General features: G+C 57.2%; 1 protein-coding gene and 1 long non-coding RNA gene across 2 annotated transcripts in view; one reads left to right on the top strand and one right to left on the bottom strand.

Annotated features, from left to right (window-relative positions):
• Window positions 1–8622, top strand: part of ONECUT3 (one cut homeobox 3) — a 24454-nt gene extending 15832 nt beyond the window's left edge. The window contains exon 2 of the mRNA XM_010339411.2: window positions 8330–8622. Within this exon, the coding sequence (XP_010337713.2) occupies window positions 8330–8622 (293 nt within the window). The remainder of the gene's footprint in view (window positions 1–8329) is intronic.
• A 1473-nt stretch (window positions 8623–10095) lies between these two features.
• LOC141581187 (uncharacterized) lies at window positions 10096–12444 on the bottom strand. The gene is made up of 4 exons (XR_012513714.1): window positions 12071–12444; window positions 11905–11976; window positions 10931–11591; window positions 10096–10317 (listed from the first exon to the last, which is right to left on the bottom strand). It is a non-coding gene; the product is annotated as an uncharacterized LOC141581187 (long non-coding RNA).
• Window positions 12445–13690: the final 1246 nt, after the last annotated feature.

Here is a 13690-nt window from a genome sequence, read left to right as displayed (position 1 = left end):
GGTGGAGGTGGAGGTGATGGAGGTGGTGGAGGTGGAGGTGGGAGGTGGAGGTGATGATGGAGGTGGAGGGGATGGAGGTGGTGGAGGTGGAGGGTGATGGAGGTGGAGGTGATGGAGGTGGAGGTGATGATGGAGGTGGAGGTGATGGAGGTGGAGGTGATGGAGGTGAAGGTGATGAAGGTAGAGGTGATGATGATGGAGGTGGAGGTGATGGAGGTGGAGATGGAGGTGATGGAGGTGGAGGTGATGATGGAGGTGGAGGTGATGGAGGTGGAGGTGATGATGGAGGTGGTGGAGGTGGAGGTGGTGGAGGTGATGATGATGGTGGTGGTGGAGGTGATGGAGAAGGAGGTGGAGGTGATGGAGGAGCAGGTGCTGGAGTGGAGGTGGAGGTGGTGGAGGAGGAGGTGGAGGTGATGGAGGTGGAGGTGGTGGAGGTGGAGGTGATGGCGGTGGAGGTGATGGAGGAGGAGGTGGAGGTGGTGGAGGTGGAGGTGGAGGTGGTGGAGGTGGAGGTGGAGGTGATGGAAGTGGAGGTGATGGAGGAGGAGGTGGAGGTGGTGGAGGTGGTGGAGGTGGTGGAGGTGGAGATGATAGAGGAGGAGGTGATGGAGGTGGAGGTGATGGAGGAGGAGGTGGAGGTGGTGGAGGTGGAGGTGGAGGTGATGGAGGTGGTGGAGGTGGAGGTAGAGGTGGTGGAGGTGGAGGTGATGGAGGAGGAGGTGATGGAGGTGGAGGTGATGGAGGAGGAGGTGGAGGTGGTGGAGGTGGAGGTGGAGGTGATGGAGGTGGTGGAGGTGGAGGTGATGGAGGAGGAGGTGATGGAAGTGGAGGTGATGGAGGAGGAGGTGGAGGTGGTGGAGGAGAAGGTGGAGGTGGAGGTGATGGAGGAGGAGGAGGAGGAGGTGGAGGTGGTGGAGGTGGTGGAGGTGGAGGTGATGGAGGAGGAGGTGATGGAGGTGGAGGTGATGGAGGAGGAGGTGGAGGTGGTGGAGGTGGAGGTGGAGGTGATGGAGGTGGTGGAGGTGGAGGTAGAGGTGGTGGAGGTGGAGGTGATGGAGGAGGAGGTGATGGAGGTGGAGGTGATGGAGGAGGAGGTGGAGGTGGTGGAGGAGGAGGTGGAGGTGGAGGTGGAGGTGATGGAGGAGGAGGTGGAGGTGGTGGAGGTGGAGGTGATGGAGGAGGAGGTGATGGAGGTGGAGGTGATGGAGGAGGAGGTGGAGGTGATGGAAGTGGAGGTAGAGGTGGTGGAGGAGGTGGAGGTGATGGAGGTGGAGATGATGGAGGTGGAGGAGGAGGTGGTGGAGGAGGTGGAGGTGATGGAGGTTGAGGTGGAGGTGGTGGAGGAGGTGGAGGTGATGGAGGTTGAGGTGGAGGTGGTGGAGGAGGAGGTGGAGGTGGAGGTGATGGAGGAGGAGGTGGAGGTTGGAGGTGATGGAGGAGGAGGTGGAGGTGGAGGTGATGGAGGAGGAGGTGGAGGTGGAGGTGATGGAGGTGGAGGTGATGGAGGAGGAGGAGGTGGTGGAGGTGGAGGTAGAGGTGGTGGAGGAGGAGGTGGAGGTGATGGAGGTGGAGGTGGAGGTGAGGAGGAGGAGGTGGAGGTGATGGAGGTGGAGATGATGGAGGTGGAGGAGGAGGTGGTGGAGGAGGAGGTGGAGGTGGTGGAGGTGGAGGTGGAGGAGGAGGTGGTGGAGGAGGAGGTGGAGGTGATGGAGGAGGAGGTGGAGGTGATGGAGGTGGAGGTGGAGGTGGTGGAGGTGGAGGTGATGGAGGAGGAGGTGCTGGAGTGGAGGTGATGTGGAGGGTGTGACGGGTTAGTGCTGATCCCAGTGGTGCAGGAGTAGAGGGGAAGGAGATGTGGCAGCACTGGAGACTGCAGCAGAGGTGGCAGTGGCGGGCCCTGGCAGTATGAGGCTGGTGGTTGGGGCAAGGGCCTAGTCCAGGGCTTCCTCCCGGCTCCCGTCCGCACTCCGAGCCCCTCAGTCCTTCTCTCCCAGCCTCTGTTCACTTCCGAACAGGGGGCCCATAACCACCATGGCCTCTGGGGTTGGCACAGAGGTGGCCTTCAGGGCTGGCGTGCGGGTGGCCCCAGTGTCAGGTGGGGTGCTGACCGGGGTGAGGTGGCGATGGTGATGGGCAGGGGCTGCACGGAGGGGGCGTCCAGGCGGCCCCCCAACTCGGACTCACACCTCCGGGCGGCCGTGGGGGATGGGCGCGGTGACAAAGCTGCCTGCCGTAAACAGCTCCGCCTGGATCGATCTGGGCTGTGAGGAGCTGTAATTAGATTGAACGCGGGGAATCGGGGCGGCAGAGCCTCTTTTTGCTGCGATCGACAGAACGTGACGTTTTTTCAGACTCTGCCTGGCCCGGCCCCTCCCCCAGCCTCTGCCTCTGGGGTCCCCATTAGGCACCAGGTTGGAGCCTGGGAGTGGCTGGGAAAGGGACGATCCCCATCCCGCCCCCCTCCCCCACCTAGGCCAGTGGACTCTGGCGTGTGGGCGGCCCCGGTGGGACTGGCTGGCAAGCTTGCGGGGTGGCTCACCTTCTCTGTGTAATAAGGAGAAAAACGCCTGCCTTACAGAATTATTGCAAGGATTCATGCCTGTAATCCCAGAAGTTAGAGACCAGCCTGGTAGTGAGACCGCATTTCTTATATATATACAATTATATATATAATACACATATATAATATAGATAGATAGATAGATAGATAGATAATGTTGTGTGTGTGTGTGTGTGTGTGTGTGTGTGTTTGAGACGGAGTTTCGCTCTTGTTACCCAGGTTGGAGTGCAATGGCGAGATCTCGGCTCACGGCAACCTCCGCCTCCTGGGTTCAGGCAATTCTCCTGCCTCAGCCTCCTGAGTAGCTGGGATTACAGGCACGCACCACCACATCTGGCTAATTTTTGTACTTTTAGTAGAGACGGGGTTTCACCACGTTGACCAGGATGGTCTCGATCTCTTGACCTCATGATCCACCCTCCTCGGCCTCCCAAAGTGCTGGGATTACAGGTGTGAGCCACTGCGCCCGGCCTGTTGTGTGTTTTTTTGAGAGGGAATCTCTCTTTTGTTCCCTAGTCTGGAATGCAATGGCACAATCTTGGCTCACTGAAACCTCCAACTCCCGGGTTCAAGCGATTCTCCTGTCTCACCTCCCGAGTAGGTGGGATTACAAGCGACCGCCACCATGCCTGGCTAATTTTCGTACTTTTTTTAGTAGAGACGGGGTATCATCATGCTGGTCAGGCTGGTCTCAAACTCCCGATCTCAGGTGATCCACCTGCCTCAGCCTCCCAAAGTGCTGGGATTACAGGCGTGAGCCACCTGGCTCAGGCTTCTTCCTGGTTGAGTTTGGACTCATTATTCCCTCTGAAAGAATGGGGGACTGGGTCCTCTCCCATAACCCGCACAGGGTGGCCAAGTTCCAAAGAGGTGAGAGATCAATTCAGTTTTTTTGCATTTTCTTCCATGTTTCTTTATGCAGATAAAATATAAACATCGGTTCTTGCGTCTCCTTTCCTACATAAAAGGCTCCCTGGTACACTGTTCATCCTTCATGTTTTCCTTTGCCATCTTTCTAAATCCGTACCCACACCCTCCCCCTCTGTCAGTCTCTCGGTATAGTTACAAATACAGTCTGTTGCCTTAATGAACATTTAGTAACTAACATTATTATGGTTTTGGTGAACGCTGTCCACAGCTGAGCCATGTAGAGTACTAGGATTGCATTTCCTTTCCTGCAGAACTCTGATTTTCCAGGAGTGGACAGTTGCCAAACAAAAATTCTTCCTTCACTCCCCAACAAAATTTAAAACCAACTCTATAGGATTTTCCACACATATTAGGTCAACTCTGATCTGGGTGGGGCTGCCCTCCAAGCCCTGGGTCCTTTTGTCTAGCTATCTTCCACAGTCCTCCTCACTCTCATTTAGAGAATCCCTTTTCTCTTCAGCTATGCTGGGTCACATTTCCTGAATCCCACACCATCCTTTTCTGATTTACCTCCTCGTTTGAATGGAACACATCCTCCAGTAGCTTTCTGAGAAAGCGTATGTGGGAAGTCAAGTGTTGGAGTCCTCGAACATCTGATTATATCTTTATTGTGCCTTCATGCTTGATGTTTTCATATTTAGCAATATAATTCTTCCTTGGAACTTCGAAAGCCTTGCTCTGTTGTCTGCTAGTTTTTGAGAACCCAAAGCGGCTTTGATTCTTGATCCTTTGCATCAATCTGGCTTTCTTCTGGATGCTTTTTAGGATTTTCTCTTTATTCTTGGTGCTCTGAAATTCTGCAACCATGAGCCTTGAGTGTCTTTTTCATTCACTAGCTGAGGACTTGATGTCCCACCCCAGTTTTTTAGAGCTGGGGTCTCACTTTGTCATCCAGGCTGGAGGGCAATGTTACAATCATAACTCACTGCAGCCTTGACCTCCTGGGCTCCAAATATCCTCCCACCTCAGCCTCCTGAATAACTGGGACCACAGGCGTGAGCCACCATGCCTGGCTAATTTTAAATTTTTTTGTAGAGATGGGGTCTCGTTTCATTGCCCAAACTGCTCTCAAACTCCTGGGCTCCCACCTCGGCCTCCCAAAGTGCCGGGATTACAGTCCTGAGCCACTAGACCCAGCCTATTTATTTTTGAGACGGAGTCTTGCTCTGTCGCCTAGGCTGGATTGCAGTGGTGTGATCTCGGCTCACACCTTTGCCTACTGGGTTCAAGCAACTTTCCTGCCTCAGCTTCCCGAGTAGCTGGGATTACAGGTACCCGCCACCGTGCCCAGCTAATTTTTTTTTTTGCAGAGACAGGGTTGAATCATGTTGGCCAGGCTGGTCTTGAACTCCTCACCTCAAGTGTTCCACCTTACTCTGTCACCCAGGCTGGAGTGCAGTGGTGAAATCAAGCTCACTGCAGCCTTGAACTCCCAGCCTCAAGCGATCCTCCCGCTTCAGCCTCCAAAGTACTGAGATCACAGGCATGAGCCACTGCACCTGACTGCCTTTAAACTGGAAACTCATCTTCCAAGCCTGGACTTTTCCCCTCATATGTGATCAGCTCTTCCTCGCTTTTAGAACTGTCTCTTGATCAGGTGACCACCCGGCTTCATCCTCACTCGCCTTCAGACTTTTCATTCTCTTTCTCTCATTCCTCATCTTGGTGGCAGCTTCTGTTCTGTTTTCTGGGACATCTGCTTAATTTGAGGTGCCCAGTCCTTACATGGGATTATTTTACTCTGGCTGTTGTATATTCGCATTTTTTTTAGATGGAGTTTCGCTCTTGTCACCCAGGCTGGAGTGCAATGGCGTGATCTCGGCTCACCGCAACCTCCGCCTCCTGGGTTCAGGCAATTCTCCTGCCTCAGCCTCCTGAGTAGCTGGGATTACAGGCGCGCGCCACCATGCCCAGCTAATTTTTTGTATTTTTAGTAGAGACGGGGTTTCACCATATTGACCAGGATGGTCTCAATCTCTTGACCTCGTGATCCACCCGCCTCGGCCTCCCAAAGTGCTGGGATTACAGGCTTGAACCACCGCGCCCAGCCCTATATTCGCATTTAAGGGTATCTTCCCACTCTGATGGCCCCTTTTACTTAACAGCATCCTGGACCTGTTTCGTGGATACGGTATTTTTCTCTTAGCCCTCTGGGAACAGTAATTATAGCTTTGCCTGAATTGTCGGTTTCTTCTGAGCCTCTTCCTCCCCCACTGCACTGTTTTTCTCCATTGTGCTCCCTCTCCTCTCTCCCTCCTTCTCTCTCTCTCCCCCCCTCTTTCCTTGATGATGGATGCCTTCTTTTTTAAGACAGCGTTTCACCATGTTGGCCAGGCTGGTCTTGAACTCCTGACCTCAGGTGATCCACCCACCTAGGCCTCCCAAAGTGCTGAGATTACAGGCGTGAGCCACCACACCTGGCTGATGTTAGATGCGTTTCTGAAATGTGCAGTATTCCACAGGCATCACTTGCATTTATTCCTAAAACCTGTAACGGGCCAGGTGCGGGAGATCACACCTGTCATCCCAGCACTTTGGGAGGCCGAGGCGGGCGGATCACCTAAGGTCAGGAGTTTAAGACCAGCCTGACCAACATGGAGAAACCCCATCTCTACTAAAAATACAAAAAATTAGCCAGGTGTGGTGGTGGGCACCTGTAATCCCAGCTACTCGGGAGGCTGAGGCAGGAGAATCGCTTGAACCCGGGAGGCGGAGGTTGCAGGGAGCCGAGATTGCACCACTGCCCTCCAGCCTGGGTGACAGACCGAGACTGTCTCAAACTGAAACCGCAGTTAGAAGCCCCACACATTCCAGGTCCGAGGGAGTGAACTGAGTGTCAGCTCACACCCGAGACGGGCAGACCTGCTGTCCCCGAGACATGAGTCACAGCAGAGGGAACATTCATTTATTTGTGTAGACAGACGTGTGTGGACATTTATCGAGCACGTCATCCATTCTAGGCTGTTCTGCAACTGAAAGAAAAGCTCTCTGTGGGTCGGGTGCGGTGGCTCAAGCCTGCAATCCCAGCACTTTGGGAGGCCGAGGCGGGTGGATCACGAGGTCAAGAGATCGAGACCATCCTGGTCAACATGGTGAAACCCCGTCTCTACTAAAAATACAAAAATTAGCTGGGCGTGGTGGCGCGTGCCTGTAATCCCAGCTACTCGGGAGGCTGAGGCAGGAGAATTGCCTGAATCCAGGAGGCGGAGGTTGCGGTGAGCCGAGATCGCGCCATTGCACTCCAGCCTGGGTAATAAGAGCGAAACTCCGTCTCATAAAAAAAGAAAGAAGAAAGAAAAGAAAAGCTCTCTGTGCCACCCCAGTAGGCCACCACGGCTGGCACAGAGAAGAGACTGGGAGCAGGAACCCACTGGTACCACCTGCACCACCGGACAGAGTAGCTGGGACTCCTGGATGGAGACCAGGGCAGGACGGCCTCTCCAGCGCCACAGCCCCAGACTGGATGCGGGAGAGGACTGAGATTCTGGTGGTTTCAAGCTGATGCCACAGATGAGTCCACCTGACTTGTGGCCCAGCTTTTTGGTGGGGACGCCTGTGTTTCCTACCGACTGATGCCCACTGCACTGAAGCGGCGGGGTCGACTTTGCTGCTGGAGCAGGAAGAGTAGGATCAGCCCAGCCCTGCAGCACCCGCCTGAGCCTCTGCTTTCCTCCTCTTTGCGAGTGCCCGCTCCCTGATGCTCACTGTGCCAGCTGGGTGACCCGCTCAGCTGGGAGAGGAAGAGGCGGGCCCTGCACTCCCTTCTCCTTCTCCAGCCTCCTTCCTCCTGACCTCCAGAGGGAGGCCAAGTCTGCGTGGTCTCAGCGTGTGGATAAGGGCACGGGCAGGAGGCAGGGTTCAGATGTCAGAATTGGGCTGTGGACTCACAGGGTCCCTAAGGGTATCCGGCCTCACACAAGTGTCCCTGCTGCTCATCGCTGAGCTTGGTGGTCGGAGCCAGTTGCAGTGACACACAGTCATCCCAGTGCTTTGGGAGGCTGAGGCCTGAGGATCACTTCAGGCCAGGAGTTCGAGACCCGCCTGGGCAACAGAGCAAGACCTCCCCTCCGAAAGAACGGAAAGACCCCGGTGGGCCCATCGTTTCTGGGGAAGGCTGCTGGGTCCTGTGACGCACCCCAGGACCCATGCATAGCCAATGATCTCACCCAAATCTACAAGGAGCCAAAAACTCACATGTGCTGTTTCCGTGTCGTTTGCCCAGTTCCCCCAGGCTGGGGGCTGCAGAAAGGAGAGGGGAAAGTTACCAACACCTATTTCTGTGGTCCTTTAGGTTGGGAGCGTTTGAGGGGAGGATGGGGTTTGGGGGGCTACGAGGCTTAGGAGTGCCTAAGTGGGCGCCATGGAGAAGGCGGCTGGAGGGGGTGGTGGCCCTGCCTGCCGAGGGGTGCTCACGATGTGCCCTTTTTTGTCCTCCCCCACCCCCACCGCCTCTGCTTTCCCTGCCTGTCCTTGCCTTCCCTTCCGTCTCCACCGCCCTCTGGCTGCACCCTGGCCCTCCTGGTGTCTCCCTGTTGACCTTGCCGTTTCCCCGTTTCTGTGCGTCCTGTGTTCCCGCCGCTCTCCCTCCGCCTCCCCCCACATTCCCGTTGCTCCTGGGCTCTCCCTGGGCCCCTCGGTGCATCCACCTTTCCCTGGGTCTCCCGGTCTCGGTCTCCCTCTCCGTCTCTCCGTCTCCCTCCCCCTCCCCTCCCCCTCCCGCTCCCCCTCCCGCTCCCCCCCTCCTCCCCGCCCCCGACGGTGCGCGCCGCCTGCCTCTCCCCGGCCTGCCACACGGTGGCGCTGCGTCCCGCTCGCCCGCCCGCCGCTCGCCCGCAGCCTGCAAGCGCAAGGAACAGGAGCAGCAGAAGGAGCGCGCGCTGCAGCCCAAGAAGCAGCGCCTGGTGTTCACCGACCTGCAGCGGCGCACGCTGATCGCCATCTTCAAAGAGAATAAGCGGCCGTCCAAGGAGATGCAGGTCACCATCTCGCAGCAGCTCGGCCTGGAGCTCAACACCGTCAGCAACTTCTTCATGAACGCGCGGCGCCGCTGCATGAACCGCTGGGCCGAGGAGCCCAGCACGGCCCCCGGGGGCCCCGCCGGCGCCACGGCCACTTTCTCCAAGGCCTGAGGCGCCCCGGCCCGCGCCCTCCCTGCCTCCACGGCCTGGGCGCTGTGCCCCCACGTCGCGTCCCCCCATCCTGCCGGCCCGGAGACCCGCCCCCAGGGGGCACTGGAGGGGGTGCTGTCCGGCCCCCCCACGCCCGGGGAGGAAGCAGCACACCCCCCAGCAGCCCAAGTGCACAAAAGGGCCCCCCTCCTCCCTCCATGCCAACCCCCTCCAGGCCAAAGGAAGCCCTCCACCCCCCAGAGGGGAGGGGGTGACAGAAAGGGGTTCCCCAGCGCCCCCCCATTCAGGACGCCCAGAGGGCCTCGAGAAAAAACAGGGCTCACTGTGTGGTCCCCTAAAGCGGGTCAAGAAGCACATACTAGAAATATAAACCGGGTATTTAAAAAAGGAATTTTAAGATTAACCCCTCCTCCGCCAGAGTCCCTGTCCCCCAGAGGGAGGTGGGAGAAACCCTTCCCCCAGCCGCCGGGCCCCCCTCCCCAGGGACCTTGGCCCCTTCCAAAGTCGCCAAAAACCCACATCGAGCCGGATCCTTACGGCCCCCACCTCGCGCCCCAAAGCCAACCACGCCCGCTGGCAGGACGGCCCCCCTGCGCTGAGAACTGAGCCCCCCACCCCCAGCGGCCAGGCCTCCCCGTGCCAAGAATCGCCTGCCTTAAAATCTGGGGAGGGGCCTGCGGCGGGCGCCCAGCACCCACGGGCGAGCACCCTCCCACCCACCCCAGCCCAGGGGATTGGGCTCCCACGCGCGGTCGCTCCCGGGCGCCCCCGCCCCTCCCCCTCTGTTGAGTTCACTTTACCTTTAGGCACCTTCGTGGGCGCGCAGGGAAGGACGCAGCCGCGGACCCCGGAGAAGACGCCCCGAGGCGCCCCTTTGCACGGGGCGTGGAGCCGCGTCCTGCATGGAACCTTCTGGAAGTCACCGCCCCCGTCTCCGCCCGCGTCGGGGGCTGAACTGGGCTTGCCGGGGGCAGCGGGCTGAACCTGGCGTTGGCTAGAAGACGCCGAAGAAGGCGGAATCTGCTTGCCCCATTTTTTTTGCCAAAAAAAAAAAAATTACCGGTGGGAAGGGTCGGAAATGGAGGTGGGCGCCCCCCGCGCTCCTCTCATCGGGTCTGGGTGACCTCCGACACTGGCCGACCGCGGGGTCCCAAGAGCCCGCCTCCCACGGGGGTTCAAGATCCGAGGCCAGAAGGAACCCCGTCCCTGAAGCCCCCCCCACCGCCGGCTGCCTCCCACGGAGGGGGCGGCCCGCCCACCTCCCTCCCTCGAGAATGCAAAAGACACTTCTGGTGAAATGCCCCCCCCCCCCCCAGGTAAAGGCTACCTCACTCAAGCTCATGTCTGTGATTGGAAAATCACGCCTGATACCAAAGATTTCTCCCGAGGACTTGTGCTGGATGACAGGATTCCCTGGCCTGGGACCCGGCCGCCTGCTGGGTGCCACCCCTTCCCCCCACCCCACCCCCCCAGAGAGCGAGAGAAAGAGAGAGAGTGAGAGAGACAGGAAAGAGAGAGGAGAGAGACACAGGGAGAGAGGGAGGGAGGGAGGACGGTGAGGTCGATGAGTGCCTTCTTCTGGAACCAAAGACGTGTGTGGAGTGTTCTCTTGCCCTTATCGACCCGCTGTTCTCCCAGCTTCCACGCCACCGGATCTGAGTGATGCTTCTAGAACATTTGGGTGTTGGGGGGTTCCTGACAGTAGAAAGGGTCCCCATGTGGGCTCAGCACCCCACCTCTGCCCCCACACATGCAGACACGCACGTGCAGACATACACACCTGGAGACAGACACACGCAGGCACACACACAGATACACATGCAGACACATGCACACACAAAGACAGACATGCAGACACACACCTGGAGACACACATGCAGGCACACAGAGACACATGCAAACATACACACATGCAGACCTGGAGACAGACACACGGAGGCACACACGCAGACACATGTACACACCCACGACGTACACACACAGACACATGCAGACACAGACACATGCACATATGTACACGCACATGCACATACATGCAGACATGCACACACATGCAGACACACACGGACACATGTGCACACACCCCCTGGCCCCTGTTTTGTGGTGTCACTGAGTGCCACCTTCCACTAAAACCTGGGCCTCAGTTTTCCTCCCGCCCCCACCCCTAAGTTCCTGATGAACCTAGAGCTGTCCTGCTCACTCCAGGCCCAGCAAGTCCAGGGCCCACGTTTTAATTTCTTTTAAAATCGGAAGGGAAAAAAAACAAAAAACCCTTAGGTCCAAGAAGATGTGGACCTATTTAACATACCATATTACTTGTCTTTATACCAAGGTAGTCCATAGACATACAAGGTTTTAAATTTCTGCTTTAGAAACAGGGTTTTGCTCTGTCACCCAGGCTGGGGTGCAGTGGTGCAATCGTAGCTCACTGCAGCCTCGACCTCCTGGGTTCAAGTGCTCCTCCTGCCTCAGCCTCCCAGTAGCTGGGACCACAGGCACGCGCCACCATGCCCAGCTGAATTTTTTAAGAGTTTTTTATCGTAGAGATGGGGTCTTGTATGTTGTCCTGGCTGGTCTTCAACTCCTCACCCCAAGGGGTCCTCCTGCCTCAGCCTCCAAAAATGCTGGGACTACAGGTAGACATTTAGTGGAGGGAGGAGCTCTCAAAGACAAGTGGTTCTGATTCCTGAGCGTCACGCTGCAGCCCTGACCCAGTGAACTTCTTAGGAAATCCGTGCCTGGGCCTCCAGCACTGGCCAGAGCATGGGCCTTCGGGGGTCTGGATTCCTAGACGTCCTCTGCTTGGTCGTCAAGGCTCCATGGCTCAGATGCACGGGGGTCTCCAATTTCGTCCCCTGCTGAAATTTAGGGCTTGACTTGGGATCGTTCTGGTTGTGGAACATGTAAGCTGTACTGAACTGTGGCCGGGTCGGGTCAAGCCTCTCAGTCACAGAAGTGGCGCAGCAGCACTTTGGGAGGCCAAGACAGGAGGATCACTTGAGGCCAGGAATTTGAGACCAGCCTGGGCAGCACAGCAAGACCCCACCTCTACCAAAAAATAAAAATAAAGTGGCCCAGGACTCCTGGATTCTTTTTAGGTTTATTCGTAACACACACACACACACACACACACACACACACACACACACACACACCTCCTTCTGGAACCCACCCCAAACTTGGCCAGAACCCCACAGCAGGCTCAACCCCCGACCCACCCTCAGCCCCTCGGGGGCCCCCCTCATGCCTCCCCCGCCCCGTGCCCACTTGATGGTCACATACCAAAGAGCATCGGTTCTCCACGCAGGGGACAGCACCTCCAGCACAATTCCTTCGAGCCTTTGACAATTTTCTCTGAAATACCTCAAAATATTTAATGTATAGTTTATGTGATTTAAAAAAAAAATCCTTAGCTAGTTTTTGGAATACGTGACTTGAAGCTTTATACCGTTAAATTATAATTTTGCAGACGATGGCATGTCGTTTCTTTGATGAGTTCCATGGGAGACGCATTGAATGTTAGGGCTGGAGACCAGAGGGAAAGTCAGAGGGAGCGTGATCGAGAGAGAGAGAGAGAGAGAGAGAGAGAGAGAGAGAGAGAGGGAGAGAGGCTGCCTGTGGCAGGAAGGACCAGTGGTTTACACATTTCTTATTTAAACGAGTCCTTTAGGAAAGAGAGGGAGAGAGAGAGAGGGCAAGGCATAGTCTCTGGCTGTTCTGTTTCTTGTTTTTTGGAGTCATGTCTTCTAAGAGTATTTATTATTCTCTGTGTTCTGTGTTCAAATGTAATTTAAGAAAAAAAAAAGGAAGAAAAATGCAAAAAAAAAAAAAAAAAAGACCCAATGGACCGTGAGTTGGTGCATGAGTAACGTGCTTTCCTGACGCTGATGTAAGGGAGGGGCGGGCGGGGCCGCGGTCTGTGTCTGTGTCTGCGTCTGCCCAGCTGTTCCGTGGTTTTGCGTTGCTGTTTCTTTCCTCCTTTCTAAGGAACTGTGTCCAGCGGGGACAGGCGGACGAGGCCCCAGGTAGAGGGAGCGGGAGCAGGGCCTCAGCACCCAGGTCTCCTCCACCTCCCAGCCCCGGATGCCACCTACCTGCCCCAGCCAGGCGGGAGCCGCCCAGCCCCCCACCCCCCCCACCCCGTTCTGGGGGCACAGTGGTGTCGTCCACATCTTAGACCGCCCCACCCCCCATCACCCGTTTGGTTTCACTGTAGCATGAACTCCCAAGTGTCTTGTTCAGAGGAGAGAGACAATCAGCCTATTCTTGTCGCCCAGGGTGGTGGGGGGCCGGGCTGTACCCCGACTCCCTGAGATCTGAGGACCCTCCTGAGGCCCCCCACAGCGGGCACCAGCACTCCCCTGCCTCCACCCAGTCTCGGCCTCCCCTCCCTGGGCTGGGCATGAGCCTGCCTCTCTGTCTGGTCCCAGAGGTGGGGGACGCATGTCCCAGCCCACTTTGGGAGCCTAGAAAACAGAGGGCGCCCCAGAATCAGCAACGGGGGTTCTGGGACAATGTCCTCTGCCTCTGACTCTTGTCCCATGAGGCCATGTCCCTGGAGGTGGAAGGGACGCAGATGGGCCGGCTTGGGAAGACTGCTTCGTTTCCAGGAGGCCAGAGGCTGGAGGAGAGGGTGGCAGAGGAGAGATGAGAGGGTCCGCTTTCAGGCACAGGTCCCAGCAGTGGGGGGCGGGTAGCTAAAGGGGGTGCTCCCCAACCCGGAAAGCAGCAAGCCCGGTCTGGAGGGCTGGGCCCAGGGCTGAGGGCTCAGCCTACCTGAAATCTGAAATGAAGCCACAGGACTGCTCCCAGCACCAGCGGGAGCCTGGGCCATTTCACTTTCTCTGCCCCAAGTGATTTAAGCAAAATTTGGACAGTAGACTCCTGGGGCCCCTCCTCGTGGCCCCGTGGGACCCCGCAGGGGCTGATTTTGGTGGAATGAGCTCAGCCTGGGGTGAGGGTGAGCCAAGAGCCCCTGCAGCCTTGAGTGTTTTGAAGAGACTAGAACCGAGGGCTGCTTTCTGGGGAGACAACACTCGGACCCTCCAAAGTCCCCTCCCCTCCAGTG

Source organism: Saimiri boliviensis, chromosome 14 (assembly GCF_048565385.1).
Source record: "Saimiri boliviensis isolate mSaiBol1 chromosome 14, mSaiBol1.pri, whole genome shotgun sequence".
Lineage (NCBI taxonomy): Eukaryota > Metazoa > Chordata > Mammalia > Primates > Cebidae > Saimiri > Saimiri boliviensis.
Note: the sequence above shows the minus strand (reverse complement) of the source record. Positions and strands in the feature narration are given on the sequence as shown.